The sequence below is a fragment of the Mirounga angustirostris genome, unplaced genomic scaffold (assembly GCF_029215605.1).
Source record: "Mirounga angustirostris isolate CCGP_5_RB_7025 unplaced genomic scaffold, mMirAng1.0.hap1 SCAF_9, whole genome shotgun sequence".
NCBI classification, from domain to species: domain Eukaryota; kingdom Metazoa; phylum Chordata; class Mammalia; order Carnivora; family Phocidae; genus Mirounga; species Mirounga angustirostris.
The window spans coordinates 132,813,005-132,834,458 of record NW_026991717.1 but is presented as its reverse complement, the minus strand read 5'-3'; the positions used below and the strand labels follow the sequence as shown (position 1 = coordinate 132,834,458).

General features: G+C 54.5%; 1 protein-coding gene across 1 annotated transcript in view; it reads right to left on the bottom strand.

Annotated features, from left to right (window-relative positions):
• Positions 1-20,574, bottom strand: part of RIN3 (Ras and Rab interactor 3) — a 124,598-nt gene extending 104,024 nt beyond the window's left edge. Inside the window, exon 1 of the mRNA XM_064571502.1 lies at positions 20,257-20,574. Within this exon, the coding sequence (XP_064427572.1) occupies positions 20,257-20,300 (44 nt within the window). The 5' untranslated portion in view covers positions 20,301-20,574. The remainder of the gene's footprint in view (positions 1-20,256) is intronic.
• Positions 20,575-21,454: the final 880 nt, after the last annotated feature.

Sequence of the window (21,454 nt, the reverse complement as noted above, 5' to 3'; positions counted from 1 at the left end):
ATACGTAACACAAAACAGGTCCAAAGGAACCAACCGGATTCCAAAAATGATTTTCCAGCCAGGAGAGTTCTCCCAGCTTATGGTGTGGTCAGTGCTGCCCCCAAGAATGGTGGATGATGATGGAAATGTTCTATGCCTGCCCTATCCAGTGTGGTCCCCATTAGCTGCCTGTGGCTATGGGGGACTTGAAGTATGGCTGGTGAGACTGTTATTTCATTTTATTTTTTTAAATTTATTTTTTTAAAGATTTATTTGTCAGGCACCTGGGTGGCTCAGTCGTTAAGTGTCTGCCTTTGGCTCAGGTCATGGTCCTAGGGTCCTGGGATCGAGCCCCGCATCGGGCTCCCTGCTCCGCGGGAAGCCTGCTTCTCCCTCTCCCACTCCCCCTGCTTGTGTTCCCTCTCTCGCTGTCTCTGTCAAATAAATAAATAAAATCTTAAAAAAAAAAAAGATTTATTTATCTATTTTGGAGAGAGAGAGAGAAAGAGAGAGAGAGAGAGAGAGAGAGCGAGCGAGCACCGGGGGAGGGGCAGAGAGAGAGGGAGAGAGAGGCCCTAGCTGACTCCACGCTGAGCACGGAGCCTGATGTGTTGGGGCTTGATCTCACAACGCTGAGATCATGGCCTGAGCTGAAACCAACAGTCGGATGCCCAACCCACTGCACCACCAGGTGCCCATGTTACTTCATTTTAATTGATTTAATTTGTAAAACAGCTCTATGTGGCTAGTGGCTAATGTATTAGACAACACAGGTCTAGACTTTTAATACTGTTTAAATCTTTTCAGTGTGTGTGAATTTGTGTACTACGTGGGGGATTTGTTTTTAATTAGAAAGAAGAAAGAAAAAAGATAAAAAGGAAAATTATATGCATGTTGAGTTAATACCATTTGCCATTACCCTGTTCAGAAAGCTCTTCAAGAGGAAGATTCTGCTCTTGGTCACCTGTTCCAGTGTTTAAGGGCCCCTTCTCTAGGGGGCTGGCTGCAGGTCCGGTTTTGCTCACGGATCCCAGCCCACCACCCCTTTCCTGAGCTTCTACAAAACTCCCAGAGTCCTTGCCCACCTTTCTGCTGCCTTGTCCTTCCTACGGGCAGACCCAGCTCGGAAAACAGGGCTCAGACAGCTCTAAGAAGGCTGCGTCCTTTGCCCCTGCCAGCCTCCTTATCTCTAGGAGCACCCGCAATGCATGGTGGCCCACGTGTCCCACCGTGACCCTGGCCTCTGGCCCTGCCTCCTGCTTACTCAGTGGTTCCCCAACATCTGGGGGAAAAAGGAAGGAGCATGCGGTGCTCCCTTCCCCAACTTGACACTGGGCCAGGGAGGGAGAGGCAAGGGGGAAGATCAGCAGCCCATGGTGGACATGACTCAACCTAGAAGGAGAGACAAGGGACCTCTGTGCCTTCAGGCCCCTCCTGCTGGATCTCTGCTGGGATTTCTCTTTTCTCGGCCTGACCAAATTCCACTCTGAGCCTGGCCTTTCTTTCTTTCTTTCTTTTTTTAAGATTTTATTTATTTGAGAGAGAAAGAGAGAATGAGAGAGAGAGAGAGAGCATGAGCGGGGGAGGGTCAGAGGGAGAAACAGACTCCCCGCTGAGCAGGGAGCCCAATGTGGGACTCGATCCTGGGACTCCAGGATCATGACCTGAGCCGAAGGCAGTCGCTTAACCGACTGAGCCACCCAGGGGCCTCCTGAGCCTGGCCTTTCAATGTCCGTAATATGAGAGCGAGAACAGCACTGACCCTGGGAGGGCAAGATAGACTACTTCATCTGGAGCTTAACAAGGGCTCAGTAAATGGTTACCGGTGACATTACTCATCCTGGACACCTGAGTGGTGCAGAAAATGCTTTGTTGGGGAAAGGGAGCCGGGGTCTATTCTAGCCTCTCCTACAGGCTTGCTGTGTGTCCTTGGACAAGTCTCCCTCCTTCTCTGGGCCTCAGTTCTCTCAGTAGTGAAATAAGTAGAAGAATACTACCCCCCACCCCACTACTTCAGGGGGTTGCCAGAAGGGTGAACCATGACCAGACGGTGTGGGGATGTGCTTTGACAAAGTGAGCCCCATTCTAAACTGGAGGTGGAGTCGGGCACGGAGCCGACCCAGGGCCCTGCGACCAAATACAGTGCTGATGGCCGCCTCCCCTCAGGCACTGGTGAGAGCAGGGTGAGGCTGCAGGCTGTGGACAACCGGCCCTGACAGCACCTTGCAGGAAACTACTTCAGTCTCACGTTCCTTCCACCCCTGGTGACACTGAGTCACCCTGTAACCCACCCAACAGTTGTTGTGACCACATTTCCTGTACGGGGGGTAAGCGAGTCATGTGAACAAGCCAGCCTCACTCGTCCTGGTGCTTCTCGGCAGCTGCTGTCTCCTGGGCCCGGGCCCCTACCTTGAAATACAAACGGGATGCCGCACTCCCTGCCTGAAATCCCACCTTCCGGGCGCGCATCTTAATATTTAGGCTTTTGTTCTCTGCAAGCAGCGATGCCCACCTGTCCTCGTCAGATTTTACAGTGTGCTCAGTCCCTGACGCCTTAGCATGAGGGAAGTCACTAGCGCTGAGTTTTCCAGAGCGGGGGGCTGGAGAAAGCCCAGGAAGCGGGCTCATTAACTTCGGGGGCTGTGGGGAGGTATTGGGGTGCACAGAGTAAGGAGCTATAGGGAGCCATCCTGAGGCCTGACAGGCACACGCCAACCCACCCTGGTTAGACTGTCTCCCTGTGACTCCAGGGCCAGGGGTTCCAGGGTGGGACTTTGCCAGAGGATGACAAGGGAGACACTAGCAGGTGGGACCAGGCTCGCCCATCCGGACAGGGCCAGATCAGGGAAGGGGCTCAGAAGGCTCGGGGGGCGGGTGTCCACAGCATTCCTTCCGGGATCCAGGCACACCTGGCTCTAGGAGAGGCAGCAAGGTCCCGGAACCTTGGGATGCAGGGAGCTCGGGGGCTCAGGACGGTGGCTCTGGACTGAGACGATGCTGGATCCAGGTCTGGGCTCTTCCACTGATTGCTGAGAGCTCTGACTGAATCACTTGTTATGCCTCCCTGTAAACTGGGCACTGTAATCCCAGCCTCCTGGGGCTGTGATAATGAACTCAAAAAAAGCTCTCAGGAAAGGGGCCTGATGTAAACCCTCCAGACATAACTGCTGTAATTATTAGGGACACACCTATGAGTGCCAAGAATCCTCGCTTTTATTTGCCTTGATTGATATGCTGCTCCCTGCAAAGATTTCTTTTTTTTCAAGATTGATTTATTTGAGAGAGAGAGAGAGAGAGAGAGAGAGAGCACGCATGCATGAGTGGGGGAAGGGGCAGAGGGAGAGAGAGGATCTCCAGCAGACTCCCCACTAAGCACAGAGCCCAACATGGGACTGGATCTCACAACCCCGAGATCATGACCTGAGCCGAAACCAAGAGTCTGACGCCCAACTGACTGAGCCACCCAGGCGCCCCGTAGAACTTTCTATTACAATCACAGGATATGGCATCCTAGCGCTGACCACTCCCCTTCTTGGAAACCTTCCAAGTCTTGAATTTCAGGATAGTGCCTATCCCAAGGATTTGTGCATTTGAAGGAGGGACCATATATAAAAAGGGCAACTTGTTAATCCAGAGGAATGAGCTGCCAGCAGCGGAAGTGCAGAGGGTGCAGGGGAGAGACCTGGGGCCAATTTACCTACATGATGTAGATACAATCAGTTCTCATTTTTTGTGGTTGTTATGTTCTGTAAGTCACCGTGAGCACTGAGTTAGCGAATACTGAACCACTGCGTCCAGGGGAAACAGGGTTAGGTGAGGTTCCTGTGAGCTGCTAGTCACAACATTTTCGTCAACTGGTCAATACATAACCTTCCTTATGTGCCTTTCTTTTTAAAGACACTTTACTTAATATATATTCTCGAAGCATGGATATTGAACTCACAGCCAATAGCGCATATACCTCGTCTGAATGAAGCTTCTCTAACACACACATTTTCTTGCAAGGCCATCACAGTGTTCTTGCATTTAGGAGCGCTAGAAAGCACTTCAGCTCTGTGGTCAGGGGACACTGTAAACAGTGAAATCACCAACAAAATGCATTAAAAATGTGAAAACCATGGCACTCAACAGACCACGACAAGGGCCCTTGTTTGAAGGATAAGAACTGAAACAAGAAGGCAGCGTCTAGCCTTATCTGGCCTCAGGTGGGAATGCGCGTGTCAGAGGGTCCCAGTTTTTCACCATTCCAAGCATGTCTGCAAATGACTTCTGAGGTGCTACCATTTGGGGGTTACGAATAATTTTAGCAAGTAGAAGAACGTGCAAATAGGGGATCTGTGAGTCCTGAGGATTGACTGTAAATGTTCCTTCGTTAGGCCAGCACCAAACATGACTGGGACATGAACCCTGGTCTCAGAGCCAGGCTCTCCAACAGACTTCGGGAGCTGCTGTGGTGTCTGAAAAACGACCTGCCACACCTCTCCCTGTGGAGCCCAAGCCAGGCACTTGCTCACCTCCAACCGGGGTGGCCGCTGCGGGTGACACCTGGGTCGTTCTTGTCAGGGGGGGAGGATGGATTTGGGAGGACAACAGGAGGATGAGATTTGTGGCAACTACAGGGGAGCCTCCTCCAGTCCCCAAACCTGAGGGTGCCCTGAGAGTCACTCACCTGGGCCTCCCCACAGACTGTCATGAGCAGGTCACCTGCATGTCCTTTTTTTTTTTTTTTTAAAGAGAAGAAGCAGGGAGAAGCAGGGGGAGAGAGAGAACCTTAAGCAGGCTCCACGCCCTGTGTCGGACTCTGCACAGGGCTTGATCTGACGACCCTGAGATCACGACCTGAGCTGAAATCAAGAGTCAGAGGCTTCACCGACAGAGCCGCCCAGGCGTCCCTCACCTGCACGTCCTTACGAAGTTCATTCTGTGTGTGGCCACCTTGCCGCACGCCATTCTGCACAGAGCCGGGCACATGGCAGGGCTTCGTCCCTCCACACGGTGTGAGGGGAGGCAACAATGACCAGAGAGGTAAAGGAGGCAGCTCAGGTTCTCCCAGCAAGTCAGGGCAGACCTGGGACCGGGCCCAGATGACTGTCATCCACGGCCCCACAGAGCCATAAGAGGTACCACAGGCTGGCTTGTGGCCAAAGGGATGAGTGGAATAGACGAGAGGGTGCGGAGCCGGCTACTGACCATGGTTCGGGTTTCGTGCACACCTACTATGCATCACTCTGTTCAAGCTCCTTACAGGTAATAAGTCACATAATACGACAATGGCTCGGTGAACTGGGAACTACTCGTATCCCTGTTCTACAGACGAGGAAACAGGCGGAGGGGAGAACGGGAATCCTGACAGTGAGCGCCAGCGTCCACACGCCTACCCGTTACACCGTAGTGGTCCACTGTCAGCAACCCAGGTCCACACTGCCGCGCTGAGCTTCAACAGCCACCCTCCCCCTGGGGTGGGGGGCGGAGGACGGGCCTCCACACTGGCATGGTTCCCCCCCAGGGCCCCCCCACCGGGCCCCGTGCACTCTACCTTCCAGTGGGCCCACTTCTCCCCAGCCCCGGTGCCAAGACACTTGTCCAGGCCACCATCACTGCTGGCCTAGACCCCGGCCGCCACCTCCTTTGGCCTCCCCACATGCTGTTCCCCCACCCCATGTCCTTCCTCAGGCGGCATCCCGAACTCAAGCTGGCCCACTGAGTTCCCTACCCCAAACCTATACCCTTCATGCAAATGCTGGCAGTGGCTTTTTGTGCAATCGCCAAAAACCGCAACGACCCAAATGTGCTGCCGTGGGTGAGCGGATAAACCAACGGTGACACGTCCAAAACAACGAGATCCTCTCAGCAATAAAAATGAACACAGTACTGAGATGCAGCCACGGCCGGACCGCAGATGCATTCAGCTAAGTGAAAGAAGCCAGACTCACAAGGCAGTGTGCATATGACATTCTCGAAAAGGCAGAACCGTAAGGACCCAGAAGAAATGAGTGACTGCCAGGACTGGGGGGACGGAGGGAGGGCAGGCTGACTACAAAAGGACACAGAGGAATTTTGGACAGCGACAGCCCGTTCCATATCTTGGTTGTGGTGGCACACTACGTGGGCCAAAATGTATGGAAATGAACACAAAAGAAGGTGAATTTTACCCTACGTAAATTCTAGCTTGTTACAGATTGAACTATGTCCCCCCAAAAGATATGCTGAAGTCCTAACTGCCCGTACCTCCGAACGTGACCTTATTTGGAAAGAAGGTTGTTGGAGATGTAATGAGTTGAGATGAGGTCATCCTGGAGCAGGATGGGTCCGAATCCAGTGGGACCGGTCTCCTTGTAAGAAGAGACTAGACAGAGACAGACACACAGGGAGCAGATGGCCGTGACACCAGGAAGCCGAGCCTGGAGCACAGGTTACAAGCCCAGAGACTCAACGGGACTGCCTCGGGCCCCCAGAAAATGGGGAGAGCAAGAGGGGGTCTACCCAGTCTCAGAGGGAGCGTGGCCCTGCTGCCACCTGGATGTCAGACTCCTGGCTTCCAGAATTGTGAGAGAATAAATTTCTCTTGCTTTAAACCCCCTAGTTGGCTCTACTTTGTTACAGCAGCCCTGGGACATGAATACATGGCTCAGTTTTTAAAATGGGGAACACACCCGTCTCCATCTCCATGGCCTTCAGGATACAGCCTAAGGGCCTCTGCTGTCTGGTCCCCTCTCCTGCACAGCCCATCCTCCAACCGTGCAGAGTGCAAAAGGCAGGCACGCTGAGCCCGCAGCGCCCCCCAACATGGCCATACTGGTTCCCTCCCCACGTTTACCTGGGAAACTCCCAGACATCGCTCAGCGTGGCTCTGCCTTCCTCAGGAAAGCTCTCCCAGACACCCCCTCATCTGAGCAGGACACCCCTCAGCCAGTGGGGACCCCAGCACTCCAGGCAAACATCCCGCATCCTATAGGCACAGCACTGCATGTCCCTCCCGTGTCCCCACAAGACAGAGGGTCCTTGTGGCAAGGACGAGCCGTTGGGCCACTGCTGGGCCAGCGCTGCGCTCCAGGACCCTGTGCTGGGTGGGCGTCGAAGGGCCCAGTGCAGGCCCTGGCCCTGCAGAGGTGGGGTCAGGGGCTAGGCCGGGTGTGCCTGTGGGCCCCCGGTTTCTCCAGCCCCAGCCTTTGCTCTTAGGGCCTCCTACCCAGAGGGGGCCCCAATGGCTTGTCCAGTCACCCCCTTATTCTACTGGTCCCCACTGGGATTGAGTGGGTGGGCTGCCTTGACAGGCTGAGCAAGTGTCCCTGGAAAGGGTTTGAAAGATAGTCAGGGGTCTTCTTTTTACAGGCCAAAGCAGCCCCCATCCTTGGCTCTAGCATCATCGTCAGCTGTCAGAGCTCAGGGTTGCTCTTGAGGCCCCCAGTCCAGCCCCTGCTTACAGATGAGTCTACAGCAGAGAGAGGGGAATTGATTGTCCTGAGGTCTCGCAGCTGGACCCAAGCTCTTTCCAAGGCCCTGTGAAGGTGCCTGGGCCATTCTTTGGCGTGAGGCATCGGAGATGGGGGCAGGGGGGACTGGCACATCAGTCTTCACGGAATGCCTCTCCCTCCAGCCTCTGGAAAATGTGAGCTCTTTCCTGCCTCGGAGACTAAGCACACAGGCCCCACCTCCACCTCCTGCAAAAAGCCTAAGCTGCAGGCCTCCTGGTGGCCCCCTTCCTTCTCCCAGATGCCCTCTGTCCTGGTCAACCTCCCCTCACCTCTCTCCTTGGCATTAACCTGCCATATATTCACTCAACAAACCTCTCCCAAGCCCTGAGCTGGACACTCCTCCCCAGCCCTCCCAACTCTTGCTCAGCATGCGTGTTCTGGGAGTTGAGCACTGGCCAGCAGAGTGCTGGGCCGACAATGACACAGGACAAGAGGAATCCCTCTTTCTGCCCTGGGGAGCTTGCTGGGGCCACGGACAAAGAGTACACTGTGCCGGGCACAAGGAGCAAGGCTTTGAGGGTGCTGACGGGTCTACTGCTGTCCAGGGTCCCTGCTAGCCCGTGCGGTTCCTCTGTGTACATTAGAACTTGGTGTCCTTCCTCCCCATGAATGCAGGCAACCCTTCACCACCACTCCCTCCCCCTTCACTGCTTGACATCATACATGGCATGGCAAGAGAATGAAATTTTAGCCCCCTCTGGTTTCTCTCTCAGGTGCCTCTGTGCAGTGAACAACCTGCACAACTGTATGCAACAGCCCTGGAGGCTAGACAGCCAGGAAGGCTTTTTGCAGGAGGTGGAGGTGGGGCCTGTGTGCTTAGTCTCCGAGGCAGGAAAGAGCTCACATTTTCCAGAGGCTGGAGGGAGAGGCATTCCGTGAAGACTGATGTGCCAGTCCCCCCTGCCCCCATCTCCGATGCCTCACGCCAAAGAATGGCCCAGGCACCTTCACAGGGCCTTGGAAAGAGCTTGGGTCCAGCTGCGAGACCTCAGGACAATCAATTCCCCTCTCTCTGCTGTAGACTCATCTGTAAGCAGGGGCTGGACTGGGGGCCTCAAGAGCAACCCTGAGCTCTGACAGCTGATGATGCTAGAGCCAAGGATGGGGGCTGCTTTGGCCTGTAAGAAGAAGACCCCTGACTATCTTTCAAACCCTTTCCAGGGACACTTGCTCAGCCTGTCAAGGCAGCCCTGAATGGGCAATCCTGGGCTGTGCAGGTCAGCTCAGAGCAGGCTCTTATAGGCTCCAAATACGCCTGTGCTATTCTGGGGAGGGGAAATCAAAACCCGGGCATTTCAGGACAAACCTCTCCCTAGGCCAGGCAGAGAGGTAAGGTGATCATTCAAGACCTCCAGTGGCCAGTGTTCAGCACAAACCCATCGTGGTGCCCAGGAAGTGCTCAATAAAGAGGCAGTGGCAGCGGGGGAGGGGAGGAGCTCCCTGGGTGGTGTCTGACTTTTGATCTTGGCTCAGGTCTTGATCTCAGGGTCACGAGATCTCAGAGCTCCACACTGGCTGGGTGTGGAGCCTACTTAAAAAAAAGGGGTGGGGGTTGCCTGGGTGGCTCAGTTGGTTAAATGTCTGACTCTTGATTTTGGCTCGGGTCATGATCTCAGGGTCCTGGGATTGAGCCTTACGTTAGGCTCCCTGCTCAGCCCGGAGTCTGCTTGTCTCCCTCTCCCTCTGCCTGTCTCCCTGCTTGAGTACTCTCTCTCTCTACAGTGAATAAATAAATATTTAGGAAAAAAGAGGCAGTGGATGGATGGATGAATGGATGGTGGTGGCCAGCAAGGACAGAGGCACTGCTCAGACTGGGCCCGGGCTTTCTGGTGCTGGGGTGACAGGAGACTCCATTTCAGAAAGAGCTATAGAGGGTCAGCCCAGAGAGGGTCAACCTACGAGAGTTCTCTGTCTATGGCAGGGATGGGGAAACTGAGGCTGAAAGAAGAGACACAGTTGCTCAGCTAAGTTTAGCCTCCATCAAGGCCCAGAATTTGGGAGTCAGAACTCAAACCAGAATAATGCAGCTTCTGGTGAAATCTAAAACTCACAAACACCCAAGAGGAAGACAGTATTTGCAATCTAGTCTTTGAAATAAGAGCCTTGGTCGACACAAAACTGCCTTTTCTCTCTCCTCCTCTTCCTCCTTCCAACTTCCATTAGGAATGAAGACCTGCAGGCAGCCCTGCAGAGCAGCTTTATTATTGTTGACATAATCTGGGTACTATGTGACAAGAAAGAAAACTTTTTATGTTAGTTAGGATTAAATTTGTCTGTGTCTGAAAATCTAAAATAACAGTGATTTAAATAAGATAGATATGTATTCCTCCATCATATAAAAGTCTGAGTAAGTAGTCCAGGGGTGGGATGATGCTCCAACATGTCGAGGAACCTCTAGTCTCAAATTCACCTCAGAGTCCAAGATGCCTGCTTCAACTCCAACCATCACATCTGCATTCTGGCCAACAGGAAAGAGGAAAGGAGAGAAAGGCATGCCCCTTCTCTTTAAGGACATCTGCAAGCAAATTACACTCCCCACTCAAATTTCACCATCTTGAACTTAATCACATGGCCACATGTAGCTTCAGGGAAACTGGGAAGTGTTCAGCTAAAATTTTCACCCAATTAAAATTCAGGGGCCAATCAACAGGCTCTGCTTTACCCTTGAATTCAAGTACTCCAGGATGGTGATACTTCTCAAGGAAATGGTCCTCCAATCCTAGACCCACAGAAATTTTCAGGAGCTTCATTTAAAACAGAGGGGATTTGGGGTGCCTGGGTGGCTTAGTCGTTAAGCGTCTGCCTTCGGCTCAGGTCATGATCCCAGGGTCCTGGGATCGAGCCCCGCATCGGGCTCCCTGCTCAGCGGGAAGCCTGCTTCTCCCTCTTCTACTCCCCCTGCTTGTATTCCCTCTCTCGCTGTGTCTCTCTCTGTCAAATAAATAAATAAAATCTTTAAAATAAAATAAAATAAAATAAAATAAAAATAAAACAGAGGGGATTAGAAAGAAGTTGACACATGTCAACTCCAACCATTAAAATGGTGATAATATGCTGAGGCCATCCAAGATGATATGTGTGTGACGTATGGCCACAGCACGGCATACAAAAATTCGTATAGGAAACACGCAGTAAAAAAAGAGGCACACGGACTAACACATACATGCAGATCAAACTGTGCCCACAGACCCAAATTCAGTAAACACGCGCTCAGACTGGGTGTAGCTTCAAAGAGAGAAAAATGTTTGATGCTTTAAATGTTGCTATTTTTGTGTGTCCGTGTGTGCCTTTTTTCAGGTGTATAATAAGCCTTGGACGGAAATCAACAGTGCACAAGTGTGCACTGCCCACACCCACCATACACATACGGGTAACAGCTCCCAACTAATCTCAGCCCGAACAGCTAGACCCAACATCCTCTCATGTAATGGCGACAACAACCCTAGGAGGCATGGATCCCTCCCTGCTCCACATGGCGGAGAAGAAGGAGAAAGGTGTCCTGGCAGGTACAGGATTGTCCTGCTCTAAGTAGGGGAACAGACCTGTGGTCTTCACCACCGTGGTTAAATCCAAACTCTTCCAACTGTTGCCAAGCAGACCCAAGTCCCTCTCTAGGTTCATTACACACAGAACTCTTCCTCCCTGCCCCCAGAGGAGGCTCTTGAGGGCTCCCCCACGCCATTTGTCCTTCCCTACCTTCCTGCTTTGTGCTTTTCTTCGATCTGGGATGCCCTTCTCTGCATATGCCTGATTTCCGCTGTTAAAATCCTACTCATCCTTCAAGACTCAATCCAGATGCCACCTCTGCCAGAGAGTCCTTCCTGCTCACCATAAGCCAGGTGTCGTAGAACACAGGCATGATTTTATATAGTGCCCTGTGATTTAATTACGTGCATATTTCTCTTATTTTCCCTAATAAACTGGAAACTCTTAGATGTCCAACAAATGTTCAGTAAATGGATAGATGGATAGATGAATGGATGGGTAGATAGATGGATGGGTGAATGGACTAGTGTTTGGATGGGAGGATGGATGGATGGAAGGCTGGATGGATGGATGATGGATAGATGGATGGATGGGTGGATGGATGGATGAGTGTAAGGATGGTAGGATGAATGGGAGGATGGGTAGATGCATGGATGGATTGATGGGTGGAGGATGGGTGGGTGGATAGGAGGATGGATGGGAGGATGGGTGGGTGGATAGGAGGATGGATGGGAGGATGGGTGGATGGATGGGAGGAGGTGTGGATGAGTGTATGGATGGATGAATGGATGGATAGATGGGTAAGGATGGATAAAGAAGATATTAGTCTAGAAAAGAATCTCTGAATATATTTTAGATGGATGCACTGTCAAAAATGTCAAGAACAGAAAGAAGCAAGCATAGTAAATGAATAAATGCTATCATCAGATGCCATCTGCAGAAAGCTAAATCCTTGCTTTGAATTGCAATATCCCTAGAGAAATTTACAGTATCCATCTGATATCGATTGAGATTAAGGAAGCTGGAGACTTGGAGGCTGGAGAGAAAGGTCCCTGGTGAGTTCCTTCTTGACAGCTTGCTCCTTTAGCCAGAGATCATCAGATTGTGAATTTCAGATGCAGAGTCCTTTATTTCTTTATTTTACACTTATGGACCCAGGGAATAATTTAGCTCTGGGACACCTGTGCGGAAGGAGAAGGCTTCTCTGCACCGATGTGGTCCCCTTTCCTCCTCCCGGGCTGTCCCTCTCCATCCCCCCTCTCTCCTCTGTCCATCTTGAGAAAACAGGCTTTTTCATCAGCCCTGGTGTCTCCTCTCAAATGTCAATCAAGGAGTTGGGTTGGTGTTGACAGCTCAGGTCTCATCTCTTAATTAGGGATACAAATTTCGTGGCTTTGACAAAGATCCCAGAGTCAGTGAGGAAATGGGGGCCACCTTCATGGGGGGGAAGTGCCCCCTAGGACGGCCCCCTCCAGGGCAGCCTCTCACCGTTTGGCTCAAAGATCCCCACCCTGGCCCCCCTCTCCTAGAATCTTTACCTCCCCTGGGCTCCAGCTTTGTGGGTGGAGCCAGGCTCTGGGGGAACCGTCTCTCTGCCTGGTACCAGGACGGAGGGTGCAGCGGGGCCCGGCCCCGGGGCTGGTGCCCTTGGCCCCTAGGATGTGGCCTGAGTGTGTGTCGCTGCCGCAGAGCACATACCAGCAACAGGCCTTGACCACAACCGCTCTCTAGGCCGTTTCTTTTGAAAGGGAACTGACATTTCACAGCAGGCTGGTTCGTTCCTTCAAACAAGTACAGACTGGGGTAGGAGCGCTCCCAGGAATTACCGGCAAGATGGGGGCAAGGAGCTCTGCTGACCGCCAGAGTTGCTTCTGACCGCCAGAAGTTTCGACCACCAGAGCTGTTTTAGCCACTGGGGCAGCCTCCTCAAGCTCCACCGGCCGCGGACAGGAGATGGGCCTGAGGCAGCAGGTGGGGAAAGCCGGCGGCGGCGGCCATGATGGTGGCTTCCAGATTCTTCTGTCAGAGGCAGAGGCTGACAGCCACACAGGTACGGAGTTAGTAAGGCCCCCCCCGGCCCCCACTGCCCTATGGACACTTAGGCAGAGGGGAGGGTTCCTCTGTACCCACCGAGCGCTTTTTCCTCCTTCCAGGCCCCGCTGACGGAGGGAAGGGCCTGGGTTCACTGTCTACCACTGTGTGGGGGTGGGGGGTGCAGGGGAGGCACACTGTTGTCACCTGCAGCCCCGCCCGCACAGGGACGGGCTGGCCACCTCAGGGCAGCACTGGGCCTGCTATCCGGCCTGCCCCGCGGGGAGCCCCCTCTCTCAGGGCCTCATCCCTCTCAACCCCTGACAGGACAGCCTTCCCACCAGGAGCTCTGTGACATGAGGCTGCCTGCGACCCCCTCAGCATTGCCTCAGCTCGTACACAAAATGGTGAGAGCCGGCGCCACCTCACGAATCCAGTCACGCTCAGAGACGCCACCCCAACGTGACCTGTCCGACCCACCGTCCAGCCAGCAAGTCCTACCAGGAGACCAGGGGCCCAGCCCCAAAGTGGGCTTCCAAAACCGATGCACTTTTTTAAAAATGGCTTTTCAAAAATAAACCCACAGGAGTGAAAAAGCATTTCCTTCCAGGCACTTGGGTCAGGGTGATGACCCAGAAGTCTCCTTTCTGGGTCTTTGTTTCGTATGAAAGTGTACGCATATGTTCTAGAATGTTCCACAGGCTGCCTTCCAGCCGTTAGAAGGAAGAAAGGCTAGTTATCTCCAGCTGGCACATCAATCCCGCCAGCTTCTGCTGTCTTTCAGCTAGTATTCGGGCAATCCCTGAACATCGGACCAAGCAGGGACCTAGAGATCACTGGGTTCATTTCTCAGACGGGGAAAACGGTGCCCAGAGAGAGTTAGAGACTTGCCTCCTAGAGTATGCTCCCAAATCACCACAGGGACGGGACCCTAGAGACATCCGCCAGCCCCACCGACGTCTGGCAGCGTGCAAGCCCCCAAGCATCTTCCAGATCAGCAGAGGACAATACAATTAGCTCGACTCTCTGACTGCCAGGCGTGGTGGGGCGGGAGTGGGCGTGAAGGGGGCACAAAAGGGATAAATCCCACTGAAACGACTCGAGCAGCACTGCTCAGCCTTTCCTTCCGCAATCTTTTATTTTGCCGTAAAGACATGAAAGACTAACAATCACCATTAATTTACCCTGTCATTTCATAGAAGAAAGGAGGCTTTATGTGGCAAAAACAAACAAACAAACCCTAATCTCAGAATAAAAGACAGTTCTGCCCAGGAAGAGATGGTTTGGCAATCTTGGCTGATACACACACACACACACACACACAGACATACCACCACCACCACAACCCGATTTTCCTAGTTTCTCCATGGACCACAGACCTGCACCTGGGACCCAGTGACCCAGCCTGGGGCCCCCAAAACCTGTACACCCAGCTAACTCCAGCCTTTTTGCTGAGGATGCAGTATCTATTGGTGATCCAGAGCTGGCTTCAGCTTCTCCCGCCCTCTCTCCTCTGGAAGCAAGGGAATGCAGCTAGAATTAGGGGAGCCCAGCTGAGGAGGATAAGATAAAGAGATTGGGGGCTACACAGGGTCCCTACAATCTTGTTCCAAACTGGTGGCCTCAGGGGGTCACCACCTGCTGCAGAAGGGGAGTTGGGCTCCTGACCTCCCAGTCCTGGGCCCCACTCTGAGCTCTGCACTGCCTTAACAAATAGTTCCAGAAGGTCAGGTGCTTCAGGACACAAAAGAGAAGGCTGCAAGGCAAGTTTTAGAATCCTGTTCAGTATATCAGTGTCCCCGAGCATTTATGGAGTGCCAGCTCTGTGCAGGACAGAAAGATCTGGAAGTAAAAGATGTAATCCCTTTTATTTGGAAGTCTGTAATCGAAACAAGAAGATGTGACATCAAAGGGGTTTTGGTGTCTTGCTAGGCAGATAAGTAGTTCATGCAAAAAGTGTTTTGAGTATTCAAAAAGGAGAAATGTCCAAGAGCTGTGTGGCTGGAAGGCTTCATGGAGGAAGTGGCAGCATCCCAGCAGGACGAAACTTTGTGGGCAAAGGCAGGAGGCTATGGTAGCTGTCCATGTCAGGGAGGACAGAAAAAGTATAAGCTGTGCATTGGCTTCATGCAGGACTGGAATGGGGTATGGAGGACAGGGAGTCCTTGGCATCTAATGGTGATTAGGCATTATGGGTGTCATGTTGTTTTCCCCACCCAGCCTAGGGACCTCAGCGTGGCTGGGTGGCTGTCTTCAGTCTCTAGCAGCAAGAACCATTGGGCGGTAGGATGAGATCAAGGGGAGATATACAGTTTAGAAAAGTCACTGGGTAATAGTTGTAGAGCCAAAAGTTCTAGAGCTGGCCACCAGAGCACTCACTGTCTCTAAGCCAACTTGCCAAGGACAAGATGACTCCTGGGCCCTCACTCCCTTCTGAAGGTGACTCCTGAATGGGGGCAGACAGCTGGGGGCAAACAGGAAGTCTGGGACTATTCTGAGTCGCTTCCCCCAGGTTAGGGCTCTTTCTGGGCATACAGGTGCTTCAAACCCCTAGAGCAACCCAGGCCCTGGGGATGGGCCCCCTTCCTACGCCAGGTCGTTTCCCTTGTCTCCCAGTCAAGACTTACCTCCCCTGTTCTGATAACCGAGGGGTAGAGCCTCCCCACAGAGAGCCCCCCCTAAACTTTCCCACCTCTAAGCTTTGCTCAGACACTTCTCCTCTTCAAACCTGGCCTCCCTCTTCAATGCTGCCTACACAGGTCTGCTCATTTGTCATTGCCTGGATGGCACGAACTGGGGACGACCCTCACTCAAGGGACAGATGGAATCTGTGATGGGATGGGAAGGACAGAGTTTGTGGCCGTCTATCAACATCCCTCCCTTCTCTCCGCTCTGGCTCCTTGGCTGGGAGTCACTGCAGGCCAGCTCAGATGCCTGTCTATAAAATGGAGCTCCAGGGAGGCCTGAGACTGCAGTGAGGGGACCGGGGTGGGTCTCCCCTTCAAATATCATACCTAGTTTTGGGTGGGTCTCCATCTTTTATTTCTTATCTCCTGGATTAAAATGCAGGTGTCTTCATTTTAATGAAGAATTTCAGCTTTCAATGTTTTCAACTTCAGTAAAGATCACTACACAGGGACCCAGGCCCAGGATGGGTCCTGTCACGTGGTAGGGGAGATGAGAAGGGGGGTCTCGGGGACAAATGTGCGGGCACCCCCCTGTCCCAAGCAGACCCTGAGCCCCCACCCCCTACATGCTTCCTAGCTGGTGCACTGGGGCTTCTCAGGGCCCAGAAGGGCAGGCTTGAGCCTCTTTTAGTGTCTAGAAGGGAGTGGGTTTCCCAGCTGAGCGCCAGCAAGGATCACCTGGGAGCTTAGCCCCTGAAAGCAAGGAAACAAGGAAGCCCAGGTCAGTGAGCAGAGCTGAAGCTGGGATCTGGAACCCTGAATCCATCACTGCTCTGGGTAGGCCCCAGCCTAGAAGAACCTCCAGTCTTAGAGCCTAGAGTGCCTGAGGGACTCTCAAGGGGTTCAGCAGGACCCCTGCATTATGTCAGTCATGAGGCAGAAATCCAGGGCTCTCCGGGGCTTGGCCCAGGCAGCCCCTTGCAGGCTCAAGGCTCAGGAGACCCGATTTCTAGGCCCAGCCCCACCTCCAGCTCCTAAGACCTTGGCTAAGTCACTTCCTCTTTCTGGGACTCTTTTCCCTTGTCAAATTAGGGGATTGGATTAGATCCAAGAGTGGAATCCTTTTTCAAATAAAATCTTAAGCAGACTCTCAATTTACTGGACATATAAAAGTGTGGGCTCTGAGTGTCCACGTCCTCAGTGACCCCTGCACAATTTGACACCTGGCCTCTCGGCAGGTCACAGCTTCGCCAGAGATATCCTCAACGCCTCTCCCGCTCGCACCTCACCTCCAATTCATCAGCAGATCCTGCGGCTCCGGCTTCTTCCCTCACTGCCCAGCTGCCCAGCCCACAGCCCTCTCTCCTGCCTACAGAAGAGCTTCCTTCCCTGCAGTTTCCCTGACTCTGTTCCCCCTACAGTCTGTCTGCAATAAGGCCCATCTGTGCAAACCCCACCTGTGGCCCCCAGCACTCTGCAAAGCCATTACCCCACCAGACCACCTTCTGTCCTCATATCCACACTCCAGGTTCCCGGGCCTCGAGGTTCCCGACATGCCAGCAGCATCCCCCAGGGACTTGCCTTACTCTCCCACTTCCCCCGGGCCTCTCCCAAATGCCACCTCCTTGGAGTAGCCTTCCCGGACCACCTGCTCCAGAACAGCCCCTCTGGGGTCCCCACACCCCTTACCCTGATTTTCTGTTTCTTCTGAGAACATCAGCTGCAAGCAGGCAGGGGCTTGCTTTAATGCTGCCCCCCTCCTCCCAATGCAGACACTATTTGTCGAACAGAAGGAGAAAAAGTATATGCACTGAGGATACTGGGCAGCCTGTCTGCCTTTTCTTTCTCCCCGGCTGACATTTTCAACAAGAAGTAGATAGAGCTTAGCTGCCAAGATCCTCACACTCCTCTTCCAGGGGGCTGACACCCAAGTGACACCATCCTAGCTCCCAGGGGGATGAGGGTAGCAGGCATTCCCCTGGCTGTCTGAACGTCATCTCCGGCCAGTGAGAAGGAGGGGGCTTTTGGAAGCCAAGCGGAAAGAAGAATCCTCAGCCTAGGACTCAGATCTCAGCCCTGAGTGGTCAGCAGGGTCTGGGGGTGGCCTGGGGGTGAGGAGTCTTAAATGACTACTCCTCATCATCTTTGGGCTGAAACACAGGTGGAGGTGCAGCCCAGGGAACAGGGGATGTGTGGGGGTGCACCTGAGAACTGCCTTATAGGACTGGAGAGTCAAGAAGGACGGGGCTCCCGAGGGGAGAACAGGGTCTCATATGGTAGCAGTTAGTGGGAGGCAGACCGCGACTCAAGTTCAGGAATTTCTTGCTTAGGTATGTGCCTGTTAGAAGGACTGCCACAGTGGTGGCAAGTTCCCTGTCCCGGGAGGTATGCAAGTACCTTCCAGGAATGTTGTCAAAGGGATTCCTGTACCAGGCCCAAGGTTCAGTGAGATACTATTTAGGAACCCTTCCAACACAAAAGGTCCTCTTAAATAAAGTGTTTTTAGCAACAAACCAATATTCCTTAGAATGTGCCCTCACTGTTCTAAGCAGGCCTGAGCTGGTGTGTTAACCCTTAGCTGCCCATAGGCAGCTGCTTAAATAGTAACTCATTCAAACCTCATAGCAATCCTATGAAGCGGGTGTTATTATTATCCCCAATTTATGAATGAGGCAAAGGCCAGGTCTCTTGTCCAAGGCTAAATAGCTAGTAAACAGAGATAACTACTATTATCAAAAACAACTATTAAGAGTTTATAGGCAAATGTGCAAAACTTTTTTTTTTTTTTTTAAGATTTATTTATTTTTAGAGAGAGAGCAAGAGAATGCACAAGCAGGGGGAGGAGCAAAGGGAAAGAATCTCAAGCAGACTCCCCACTCAGCGGGGAGCCCCAGGCAGGGCTGACCCAGGGCTCCATCCTGGGACCCTGAGATCAGGACCTGGGCCAAAATCAAGAAGCAGATGCTCAACCAAATGAGCCACCCAGGCGCTCCAATGTGCAAAACTCTTTATGCATTATCTCATTTAATCCTTAAAACGACTGTGTGAGGGCAGTTACTATTACTCATCTTCATTTTATAGATAAGTAAACTGAGGCATCGAGAGCTTAAGTAACTGACCCAGTAGTGAACAAAGAAAGGCAAGAGGAAGTGGGCGAGGCAAGGTCATTCCTGGGGGGTGGGGGGGTGGGGAAAGGGAAGCTGGAGAGGTCAGGACCCTGGCCCCCCACCTCCCCTTCCTCCCTGGGAAACTCCTCCTAGCTCCTCCCTGCAATACTGGATGTGGTAGACACTTGCCCCTAAGGGGCCCCTTCCCCAACATAATTTCCAATTCTTCCCACCGGATGACATTTGTCTTTGCAGAGGTCATTTCCAAGGGAAAGCATCCAGGCAGAATTTCCGGGGAGGGGCAGCGATGGGAGAAGAGGGAGGAGGGAGGCATTCAGATGCAGTAGAGTTTAAGGGCCCTCCATGCCACCCTTCCCACCAGAGTGCGAACCGGTCACCTCCAGCTGTCCCCCAATCCAGGACTGCACAAGATCAGCCCATTCCTCTTGCTTTACAGAGTAGAGAACTGAGGCCCTGGGAGCTGAGGTCATGAAGCTAGGCCAGGCAGCAGCTGGGTGTCCATCGCAGAAGTAGGCCCGGGATTTTTAGACCAAAAAGCCAGAAATGGCAGCTCTGGGGGTGGGGGTGGGGGCGCCCATAAACCTCGGCACCCAGAAGGTTCTAAGAGGCTTTCCCAAGAATCTGCCTCCGGAATTGGAGCCTCTTGTACCCCCTAAAGTTTCCCCGGGACGCCCGCCGGGCTGGGCAGGGCAGGGCGAGGGAACCTTCTCCCCAGACCGCAGCCCTTAGCAATGTCCAGAAGCAGCTTCGGGTTCTTAGGTGGAGGAGGGGGACCTAAAACGAGGCACCAGAGACCGCTCCTGAAAGCCAGTTCCCAAACTTCCCAAAAAGAAGTTCAGCTTCACGCACGCCAAGCTGTGCGCCCTCTCCCCGGGATCCCGCAGAGCCCCGCGCAGCCCGTGCGCCCTGGACCCTCCCCAAGCACCAGGCTCGACAAAGGCCGGTCCAAAGATCACCGACCCCGGACCCGCCTGAGGGACAGGGGAGGGGATCCCGGTGGGTCCGCGGTCTAGGCGGACCGGTCAGCTGCCTGGCGGCGAGCACCCGAAGTTACGGGGACCCCGGTCCCCCACCCCACGCCCGGCTGGGCTTCAGCGTCCCAGGACGCGCGCGGGGGCGCAGGCGGAGCGGCGGGTGCGGGAGGCCGACGGGATCCGGACCCCAAGCGGTCGCTTCTGCAGTTCAGGCGGGACAGGAGCCCGGGAAAGGGGCCACGTCCACGCAGTCCCTCCGCCCCGGCTCTGACAGGTAGAGACGCCCTTCCAGCACCCGCCCGCCTGGCCGCCTAGCCGCCGAGCGTGCCGGCTGTCCTTTCCAGGGAGCAGTGACGTCTGCGCTTCAAAGTTTAGCCAAGTCCCCGGGTCCTGCAGCCACCAGCGCGGCCCCGGTCCGCGCAGAACGGGAGCCCGGCCTTGGGGAGGCGCTCGGTCTCACCCGACGCCCCGAGGCCGGGTTGGCCGGGGGGCCGCTCCCGGAGCTGCGAGCACTCCCGGGGGCGGGGAAGCGGAGGGGCGCCCGCCCCGGACTTACCCCGCGGGGTCCCCGCGCGCGGGCGCTCCGGCCCGTCGGATCATGCCGCCGGCAGCTCCGGGACGGTGGACGCAGGGGCTCAGGCGCCAGGCGGCGCGGGCCGCCGTGGCCCGGGCGCCCGCATGGCCCTGGCGCTGGCCCTCGGGAAGGGCCCGGCCGGGCGCCGCCGCCAGCCCCGCGCCGAGTGGGAAGCCGCCGCCGCCGCCGCCGCCGCCGCCGCGCTCTCGGGCGCTTGCTCGCTTCCACTTCCTGTATCGGAGCGAGCGGGGCTTTCAGGAAGAGGCTGGCCTTGGTGGTCAAGGGGGTTTTGTCAGAAGCCTGGCGGCGGCGGCGGCCGGCCCGGAGCCCCCCTGGGCCACACGGAAGCCGGCGGCCGCGCCCCCCCGGGGCCGGGCCTGGCGGCGGGCGTCCAGCGGCGTGAAGCCGCCTCCTCGCGCTGGGGCTGCGGCCCGGGCGGCTCCCGGAGCGCCGGGAGGGAAACTTCGGGAGAAGTCTCCGACAGGGCGAAGCGTCGCGTGGGAAGGAAGGCGCTGCCGGCTGCAGCCTGCTCGGCCGCCGACCGGCAGGTGGGGCAGCCAAGGGCTCTGGGCGCGGAGCCCTCTGTCGCCCCGCAGGGAGCCACAGCCTTGCCTCCCGCCTGCAGGAGCCTGACACTCGCTCCGGGGCAGCCCCGGACCAGAGGCGGGTCGCCTCCTCCACCTCCCTGACAGGTGACCACGGAGCTTCCTGTTGGATGCCTCCACTGACGGTGAACTCACTACTTCACAAGGTAGTCTGCTCATCTATCAAGCCAGGCATGCAATTCACCTGTCCTGGGTACCACACCTACCTGGGATCAGAGTGGGAAAGCCAGTGAGCTCACACAGATACGACAGCCACAGCAAGTCCTGTGCGACAGGAGGCCTCTCTTCTAAGTGCCTGGGCACTCACAAATGCCTCCTGAACCCTAACTGCCCTCAGAGCATTTCACAGTGACTGCACAGGACTGGTGGACCTTACAGGGCCACCTCTGTCTCATGCAGGCAGGGCTTCTCCCCAGGATCCCGCAGACCCCCGCGCACTATCGACATTTGGGCCCAGGTAATTCTTTGTTATGGGGGCCGCCCTGTGCATAGTAAGATGTTTGGCAGCATCCCTGACCTCCACGCACTGGATATCTGGAGCATCACCTGTCCACTGTAACAACCAAAAATGTCTC